The sequence below is a fragment of the Aptenodytes forsteri genome, unplaced genomic scaffold (genome assembly GCF_000699145.1).
Source record: "Aptenodytes forsteri isolate BGI_AS27 unplaced genomic scaffold, ASM69914v1 Scaffold428, whole genome shotgun sequence".
Taxonomy (NCBI): domain Eukaryota; kingdom Metazoa; phylum Chordata; class Aves; order Sphenisciformes; family Spheniscidae; genus Aptenodytes; species Aptenodytes forsteri.
The window spans coordinates 859,462-869,414 of NW_008794177.1; the positions used below are offsets into that span (position 1 = coordinate 859,462).

At 57.0% G+C, this 9,953-nt stretch overlaps 1 protein-coding gene across 1 annotated transcript in view; it reads right to left on the bottom strand.

Annotated features, from left to right (window-relative positions):
* Positions 1–332: 332 nt before the first annotated feature.
* LOC103903518 (zinc finger protein 282-like) overlaps positions 333–9,953 on the bottom strand; it is a 31,495-nt gene continuing 21,874 nt past the window's right edge. The window contains exons 8-10 of the mRNA XM_019473435.1: positions 3,909–3,997; positions 1,483–3,740; positions 333–577 (exon numbers count right to left, since the gene is read on the bottom strand). Of these exons, the coding sequence (XP_019328980.1) occupies positions 3,312–3,740; positions 3,909–3,997 (518 nt within the window). The 3' untranslated portion in view covers positions 333–577; positions 1,483–3,311. The remainder of the gene's footprint in view (positions 578–1,482; positions 3,741–3,908; positions 3,998–9,953) is intronic.

A 9,953-nucleotide genomic window follows, 5' to 3' on the forward strand; every position in this document is an offset into this window, starting at 1 on the left:
GCAGGGGGCTCCGGGGCTGCGCCAGTCTCCCCTCCACAAACACCCCAGGAGAGAGAGGACCCCCCCCGCCATGCCCCCATGGTGAGATGAGGAGGTGAAGGCAGAAGCAGCGCAGCCCAACCGGGCACAGCACTGGGAGATGTGCTGCTGGGGAAGGGCAGGACCCTCCCGGGACACCACAGGGCACCCGCTGCCCCCCGCCAGCCCCACGTCCCCAGGGCCACGCGGCTCAGCCCCGCCAGCCGGCACTGTCTTCCCCGGGACGCATGAGGCCCTGGCGCAGCGAGACAAAACGGCGCGCTGCCCTGCGGGGCCAGGCCTGGCAGGAACAGTTTATTGGCAGCCCCAGTACAAAGAGCTTGGGTACGTGCGAGTGAGGAAGCGACGATGCAAATCCAGCGCAGCCCGGCTTGGCAGCTCCGACCGGCAGCGGGCACGAGTGAGCCCGGCCCCGCATACCAAGGTCCCTCCAGCTCCACCAGGATGCCATAGGGGCCCCACGGGGCCAGGCCTCCCCATCTGGTGAGACGAACCCGCAGCATCGGCAGCTGGACCCTCAGCAGAGCACGCTGGGGCTCTTCTCGCCCACCGCAGTGGGCCACAGTCAGTGCTGGAGAGCCAGTCCACGACATCCCAGCTCTGAGGTGCAGGGCAGTGCTGCAGCCGCACACACTGCCGCTTCTCCTGGCACGGGACTGTCCCAGCTCTACCCCACAGCAGAGCCTGGCTGCGGCCAGCGACTCCTCGGCCACTGCTGCAGCCCTATTTGTGCGTGTCGCAGGCCAGCTCCTGGAGCTGTGATGTTATTCTCGCATAAAACCGAAGTCTGCTTCCAGACGTAGCAGCAGCAGAGAAAAAGCTTAAAAACATGAACCCCGAATGCCGAACACCAACACCCAGAGCCGCGCCGAGCAGCTTTGTTTGCTGGATCTGGCTCCCCGGATGCTCAGCGTGGACAGTAACAGACTTGAGCAGAGCCCGCTCGGCTCGGCCACTGCCTATTTGTGCGTGTCGCAGGCCAGCTCCTGGAGCTGTGAGCTGTGATTCGCATAAAACCGAAGTCTGCTTCCAGACGTAGCAGCAGCAGAGAAAAAGCTTAAAAACATGAACCCCGAATGCCGAACACCAACACCCAGAGCCGTGCCGAGCAGCTTTGTTTGCTGGATCTGGCTCCCCGGATGCTCAGCGTGGACAGTAACAGACTTGAGCAGAGCCCGCTCGGCTTGTGTGGTTCACCAGTCCGCAAGTTACCTGGAAAACGCTAATAAATAACAGCCGGGTGCCGGGCAAGGGTGCTGCAGGCATCACCGCAGGAGAGGGGCGAGCAAGGACGAAACACAGAGGCCAGCGAGGGGACTGGGGCTGCGATCACTCACCCGACACGGGCTTCAGAATGGAAACACTGTATTGACAGACTTTACAAAAATTATTACAAAACACGATCACGAACCAGCAGCTGACAATACACAGCGGAAGAGACACCTTCTCGCCCACCGCAGTGGGCCACAGTCAGTGCTGGAGAGCCAGTCCACGACATCCCAGCTCTGAGGTGCAGGGCAGTGCTGCAGCCGCACACACTGCCGCTTCTCCTGGCACGGGACTGTCCCAGCTCTACCCCACAGCAGAGCCTGGCTGCGGCCAGCGACTCCTCGGCCACTGCTGCAGCCCTATTTGTGCGTGTCGCAGGCCAGCTCCTGGAGCTGTGATGTTATTCTCGCATAAAACCGAAGTCTGCTTCCAGACGTAGCAGCAGCAGAGAAAAAGCTTAAAAACATGAACCCCGAATGCCGAACACCAACACCCAGAGCCGCGCCGAGCAGCTTTGTTTGCTGGATCTGGCTCCCCGGATGCTCAGCGTGGACAGTAACAGACTTGAGCAGAGCCCGCTCGGCTTGTGTGGTTCACCAGTCCCGCAAGTTACCTGGAAAACGCTAATAAATAACAGCCGGGTGCCGGGCAAGGGTGCTGCAGGCATCACCGCAGGAGAGGGGCGAGCAAGGACGAAACACAGAGGCCAGCGAGGGGACTGGGGCTGCGATCACTCACCCGACACGGGCTTCAGAATGGAAACACTGTATTGACAGACTTTACAAAAATTATTACAAAACACGATCACGAACCAGCAGCTGACAATACACAGCGGAAGAGACACCACTTACAGCCACCTCAGAACAACACCAATTAGCTCCGAGAACCCAACCAATATTTACACAGACGTCTGAAAAACTCCGGTCAGTTATCTCATACATTTAAGTGTTTTAGATCAACTGTGAAATATAGTGCCACACATTTCCTTGTAGTATAATAATAATAATAATAATTAATAATAATAATAATAATAATAATATACTACTTCTAGATTAACTAAAAACCAAACAGCTCTTTACAGGGGTTAGGAGAAGTTGCTTTCACTCGATTGACTTACCTGAGTATGAGACCAAACCCAGTTAAAAAATAATAATAAAATCACCTTCATTGACAGGAGTTTGTGTGACGGACCAGCGGCTCCGTTCCCTTGGGCCAGAGGGAAACTACAGCCCGACTGGTGCCAGTAACATCCTTCGAAAGAACAGAGACGTGTCCTCCTCGGGTGAATTACCCGACCGCGCCTCCACACGCTGCCCTTCCCGACTCCTCCTGCTCCAATGTCCTCAGCCCCTTCTGCGGGTCCTTTCCTCCTGCACCCACTTTTTCTCACCTTGCTCTTTGCTGCTCTCTCCTCTCTGCTTTTTTGCCTTCGACAAATCCTGCGTCGTGCCCCTAACCACGTCTCTGCCTCGCCTCTCTTCCCTTCATCCCAGCCCTGGCCTCGCAGCACGGGGCTGCCGTTCGAGGTGCGGCAACACAATGGGAGCGGGTGGCCAGTTGCCTGGGAGCGGCACCTTCCTTCCCTCCCTCCCTCCCTCGCGCTTCCAGCCTTGCGGTGAAACGAGTGGAAAAAAGAAAGCGAAAGCTTGTCACTCCTGAATATGCACAAAGATAGGTGGGGAAACACCTGCTAAATACGGACCCCAGAGAATCGCTCGGGATTATTCTCTACAGGCAAAATCCAAACCTGCGTAGGGGACAACTAGTACAAGGCCTACGCCACTATGGAAGTCCCATGTAACCCCGCGGGGTCAAAGAGGTGCCTAGGCCGTCCGATCAGAGTTTTTAAGAGGAATTCCTTTGATGCTTCAACAAAGCGGGCTTTGTAGCATGACCACATGGATTAGCTGCGATACAAGTTCACCTCCCATCATGCTGCACGTCCACCTGCTAGACCGTTATCGTAACCGCGAGCCCTTCTGCCCCGGCCTCCCACCGCAGCGCTACTGCTTAGTTTCTTTTTTCACGCAGAAATGGCCGGTTTGAGTTGCCGACTCCAGGTTGTGCTGCGAATCCTCCATGGGCCGGGGGTTGCGGGAGTGGATTTTCTGGTGACAATTCAGAGACTCTTTGTAGCGGAAGTGCTTCCCGCAGACGGGACACTGGTAGGGGGTCTCCCCGGTGTGGACCCGCCAGTGCTTGAGCAGGTGGTCCCGCCGGATGAAGCTCTTCCCGCACTCGGTGCACTGGTACGGCCTCTCCCCGGTGTGGATGCGCTGATGGCGGATGGCTTTGGAGAGGTCTCGGAAGTCCTTCCCGCAGTAGGTGCACGTCAGCGGCCCGTCACCCTTCCCCGTATGGAGCTTCTGGTGCAAGATAAGGCTCACTTCCAGGCTGAAGCTCTCCTTGCACTGGGAGCAGGTGTACGGTCTCTCCACCATGTTGTTCACCTGGTGCCTGACAAAGCCGTACTTGAAACCAGAGCTCTTCTCCCCATCGGGGCGCTTGGACGGTTTGGAGCGGGAGGGCCCTTGGGCTTTCGTAGGCGTTGTTTTGGATTTCTGCCTGAAGCTTTCTCCTTGCTCCAGGGAAGTGCAGGCTTCCTCGCTGGCGTGCGCTTTCTGATGGGTGGCAAAGAGCTGCTTGTCCAGGAAGCTCTCCCCACACTCGCAGCAGATGTACGGCCCCTCTACTGCAGCCGCGTCCTCAGGAGCGTCCTTCTTGGCCAAGTCTCTCCCACGGCGAGCGGAGCGCCTCAGCCCGTTGCCCGTCGCGGTTCTCTGCTGCGGGGTCGATCCGCTCCGGCTCTTGCTACTTGGCTTTATCTCTTCCTCTGGGCTTGAGAAAACCTCTTCCCACTTTCCTGCCAATGAGCTAGGAAGCTCAAGGCTTTCGGGACCTTCCTCATCACACTGCTGTTCATCTGGCAGAGCAGAGACATTCATGTCATTTCTTTGAGATAAGAACTGCCTCGTTATTTAGACCGCAGTTCTCTCGGGGCAGAGGTGATCTCTGCTTTGCACACTCAGGACAGTACCTGGCACTACGGGGTTGCAAGTCCTGTACTTGCAGTACTGGAATACAAACAAAGCCAAAGTATTTTGACTTAGAATCACAGAATCACAGAATTGTTTAGGTTGGAAAAGACCTTTAAGATCATCGAGTCCAACCGTTAACCCAGCACTGCCAAGTCCACCACTAAACCATGTCCCTCAGCGTCTCATCTACACATCTTTTAAAGACCTCCAGGGATGGTGTCTCCACCACTCCCCTGGGCAGCTTGTTCCAATGCTTGACAACCCTTTCAATGAAGAAATTTTTCCTTACATCCAATCTAAACCTCCCCTGGCGCAACTTGAGGCCGTTTCCTCTCGTCCTGTCGCTTGTTCCTTGGGAGAAGAGACCGACCCCCACCTCGCTACAACCTCCTTTCAGGGAGTTGTAGAGAGCGATGAGGTCTCCCCTGAACCTCCTCCTCTCCAGACTGAACAACCCCAGTTTCCTCAGCCGCTCCTCAGCAGACTTGTTCTCCAGACCCCTCACCAGCCTCGTTGCCCTTCTCTGGACACGCTCCAGCACCTCGACGTCCTTCTTGTCGTGAGGGGCCCAAAACTGAACACAGTATTCGAGGTGCGGCCTCACCAGGGCCGAGTACAGGGGCACGATCACTTCCCTGCTCCTGCTGGCCACACTATTGCTGATACAGGCCAGGATGCCATTGGCCTTCTTGGCCACCTGGGCACACTGCCAGCTCATGTTTAGCTGGTTGTCGACCAGCACCCCCGGGTCCTTTTCCGACAGGCAGCTTTCCAGCCACTCTTCCCCAAGCCTGTAGCGCTGCATGGGGTTGTTGTGGCTGAAGTGCAGGACCCGGCACTTGGCCTTGTTGAATCTCATACAGTTGGCCTGGGCCCATCGATCCAGCCTGTCCAGGTCCCTCTGCAGAGCCTTCCTACCCTCGAGCAGATCACTGCTCCCACCCAACTTGGTGTCGCCTGCAAACTTACTGAGGGTGCACTCGATCCCCTCATCCAGATCATTGATAAAGACTTCTTGGGAAAGTTCAGACAGTACAGTGACGAGATCTCTATATATAACTAGACAAAGGGAAAAAGCGTGTTCCTCAGCAGGAGGTGAAGCAGAACAGGTCTTTGAGAACATGTGGTTTAGGATAAAGGCAAAAAAAAATTGAGGGAAAGGGAATAAAACCTCTTCCTTCTGGGCTTGTACAGTGCCTGGGGCCGAAGGATCTCCCATGGTGTAAGTGGTAACTCAAAGCAACCACCAAGGACCCTGGCAAACGGAGGATGAAAAGAGCCCAGAGGATCTGGGGATGTGGAGAAGAGGGGCTGAAAAAACCACAGGTTTCTGCAGAGCACGAGAAGGTAAAGCTGTGCCGAACATTTGCGTGCCCAGAGAAGACTGCTCGGCACTCCCTACCACAGGGCTCTTCATCTGCTCGTCACTTTGCCAGACATCTAAACGTGCGGCTTGAAAACGGGCCGCTTTGTTTGCATCAGGCTGAAATTCTGGAAAAGCATCACCCGGAACAGCTGAGCTGCTTCTGAGAAATGAGGCCGGGAAGCCAAAAGCACATCCTAGCAAGGGATGCTTCCTGAAGCGGCTCATGTGTCCCCATGCTTCAGAGCAGGGACCTGGAGCGATGGGGTGGTGACAAGGACACACCTTTTGCTGCGCCACAAGAAGGCTCACCTTTGGCTGACAGAGAAAGCTGTGAAAAATATCACTTTACATGTTTGTGGAAAAGACCTTTTAAGAGCTTTGTTGCTAACGCCATCGAAGCTTGCCTGCACTACGCATGCTCCTGCTCATCTCCACTTCGAGGCTGACCAAACACGCTACCTTGCCGAGTGATGCGACACCGTACAGGTGATCTGCACCCCCTAGCCAGCCCACAGCTGCTTTTACAGCCTGCTGCTCATGTACCGCAGCTTCTTCTGCACGCGTGCTATCCATCTGCCTCGGCTGCCGTCCAGCTCCCACGCTGACCCTTGAGGCAAGCCCGGCAGAGACCACAGCGAAGGCAGGATCTCACCCCGGGCAATCCCCAGCAAGTGCCAAGAGCCTGAGCCCGCCTCTCTCTCCCCCTCTGTGCAGCGCTCGGCGAAGCTCTGCGCTTCTAACTCACATGTACTAGGGACGTCCATGCTTTCCTCTTCTTCAGAGCCCTCGTGGCTTTCAGCCAGAGTCTCTTCGTATTTACTCCACGAGCTGTCATCGGGACCAGGAAAGGAAAACTCTGTGCACAGGAGAAAGAACGACAGGAGTTTACGCTCACGCCTCCCAGCTGCTTTACAGAGGATTTCAGAAGAGATGGCCGCACCGGGTAAGAGCCGACTAGGAAAGCAAAGTCACCCCTGTACCCAAGGGCAGAGCTGGCAAAACTCAACAGCAGAGACAAGTGGAAGAGCGTAGGCGGGCAGTGGCAGCCACGTGTCTGCTTTCCACCTCCCCACTGAGTCCTAGGAACCTTATGGCTCACCGGTGCTGGGGTCTGTAGGGGTTTCTCCTCCCTCAGAGTCATCCTGATCCTCCGCGTTGGGATCCTCTCCTTGCTCAATCCGTGACAGGAGGTCAGGCTTTGAAATGGCAGCATCTGCAGGTAAAAAGAGGATCAGAATGTTTCCTTTGTCCTCGCGGGAGAGAGACTCTCAAACCTTCGCCCACCAACCTTCCTTCGCTGCTGGGGATGACGGGTAATGGAAAGAGAGGCTTAAGAAGATGCTCTCACACATCTGCACCGCTCACCTTGTCTGGGCCCTGGGAACATGAGCGGATTGCAGGAGCACACTCTGCTCAGGTGAGGAGCACCTCCCAGCCTGCAGCGTGAGGAGGAGAATAAGAAAATGCATCTGTGCTTACCTCCAGGCTTCCTTTCTTCTCCTCTCTGCTAAGGTCCGCGGATCCATTACAATGGGGACTTCAGCTCGGGGACAGCACCAGAGCTGTCAGCCAGCGGCAGCAGGGGAAGTGCCCTCCCCATGCGGATCCCTCCAGCCAGGACCGCTCCATCCTACTCGTCCGAGTCACAGGCTGCTTGCGGATTTTGGCGGGGGAAAGGGGACAATCACAACCTCTCCTAGGATGGAGAGCGGAAAACTTCATTTCCAAACAAGTGTGAGTCTCTGGGTATTAATTTCCACTGCTGCTCTGGTGGATCCGTTTGCCTTATACGAGGGCCAAACCCCTAAACCTCATTACTCAAAGGAAACCTTCAGATGAAGCACAGATACATTTTTCTAAGCTCCAGGCTCAGATCCACAGATCCCCTTCAGCGGGACTGTTACGTTCCTGCGCCTCTAGAGTAGGACGCAGGATTGGTTTTTAAACAGGAGAATGGGGGGCGGTATTTATCCTTCACCTTTTTCCCTTGCGCACAGGGGCTGCAGAAGACCTCTGTCCAAAAAAATAAAGGAAGAAAGGGGGGAAAAAAAAGGACAAAAGGCCTGGATCACCCAGAGTTGGACGGGAGGTGAGCCTGCACACCAGTGGCCTCAGCACAGGGAGGAGATGCCTGTCTACCAGGGACTGCGTCTGCACTCCCGCCCACCGTACACGGACGTCCAGCCAAGGCAAGGTCATTTCTCAGAACACACGTAGGTGCTCATGAGGGCAACATGTCCCCCAGGGGGGAGCAGGGGGATTCCCAGATTCCCCAGAGGGAATCCCCGCAGCTGGGACTGGAAGGAGCGAGCAGAGCACGTTTGTTTAGTTGTGAACGCACTGCCCTGAGCTGCTGGAGGGGAAAGCAGAAGGCAGAGCTCGCCTTCGCCTGCTGCTTCTCCCCAGCTCTACCCCTGGCAATACAGGAGCAGATACAGCAACAGCTTGTGCAAGAAACGTTCCCCGGGATGAGGCTGGGGTCAGACAGAACACCAAGGCAGGCAGCTCTCCTCCCCTACGAAAGGCTCTGCAGCAGAAGGACTGATCGCCCACAAAAAGGGCTGGAAGGAGCCTCAGAGGCAGAGCACCCCTCTGCTGCCCTAAGTGGCGAGCGGGCTGATGCACCCAGCGCGGTGGATCTGTGGACCTTTGCGTGACAAAGAAACTCCCCTCTTCCCCATCTTTACTTGGCTCGAGTGTCCTCTCGCTTCCCCTCCTCCTCACGACCCGGGTGCTCGCTCGGCTCCTACCGGCCACAGAGACCGTCAGGGAAAGGCAGTCACTGCAGCGATGCTCGTGACGTCCATCCACCGCTAAACTGAACTGGTGAGGACGGAACTAATTGCCAGGGCTGCTGTCGAAAGCCGGCCTAACGCGTTCCCAGACCAGCACACCATCCACCCTCCCCGATCCTGCCAGGCACAGCGGTGCTTCCATCCGCCAGGCCCCGGGAAAACCTGGCACATCAGAAGGCTCAGCCCGTCTTTACCCATCGAGATGACGGCCTCGTAGTTGCCTTTCATGATATGCCTGTAAAGCTCCTTCTGCCACTCGTTCAAGCTCTTCCACTCCTCCTCAGAGAAGTTAAACGACGCATCGTTGAACGCCACAGGGACCTGCAATTAGAAGCATCGTACGCTCAAGACGTTTTGCTTCTAGTTAAAGAAAACAGCCGGGGAAATTTTCTCACTCAAACCCCTCAAGCACCACACAGGGCAGTTCCACGCAGCAACGCCCGCTCCTTCCCACACGCCTCGCTCGGCCCCTGTGCCTGGCTCAGGCAGCTTCAGCCCTGCCTGCAAGGGAGGCGAGGGGGTTCTCCCTCGTCACCTGCCTGCACCTTGCCCCCTGCTCAGCCTCCCCGCACTGCGGGCGACGTCTCACGCACAGCGCCCGACACAGACTCTCTTCCCACTTCGTTTTTGACGCGGTTCTGCCGCAATTGCCCCTGAAGAGGAACTGGGCACAGGTTACCAAACCCAGGCAGGCACACAGGGCTGAGCCACGCGCTTCCGCAGGACTCGAACACAGCTCCAGCCACGCTAAGGAATCTGTGACCCCGCACAGAGCAGCCGACGCGTTCTGGCGAGGATCCCGCGTATATAACGAGTGATGCGCAATTAACACAAAGGGACCTGTGCTGGTGCTTCTCGCCAGGCACTAAAGGAAAGACACCGCTGCAGGGAAGCTGTGTCCCGGTCGGCACCGCAGCTGCCCTGAAATGGGGCTGCGAGCGCAGAGTACGTGCGGAACAACCCCGTTTCAAAGACGGAGCAGAGGACCGTTACCTTGGGGACTTCCCCCTTCGCCCCCGGGGGCAGCCGCAGGATCCAGAAGTTCCTGTTCTTCAGCAGGTTCTCCATGTTCTCCAGCCTCTTCTGCAGCTGCCCGTACTCCTGGATGAGGGTGCCCAGCGCGGTCCACTTGCTCTCCAGCTGGTTCCCGAACTCCACCGCCGTCTTCTCGCAGCCGATCAGCTTGGTTTCCGCCATCCTCATCCTCCCCTCCAGGTTCATCAGCTGGGCGGCCTGGGCGTCCACCTTCCTGTCCACGGCCTGGATCTCGGTGACCAGCGTCAGGGAGATCTCGGCGGCCGGCAGCTCGGCCTCCCCGGCGGGGCCCTGCTCGGGGGCGGGCAGGGGCTGCTCCAGGGCCAGCTCCTGGGACTCCATGTCCCACTCCAGGTCCTGCGGGGGCACAGACAGGGCCGTGGGCTCCGCCGCCCGAGCGAGGCGGCACCC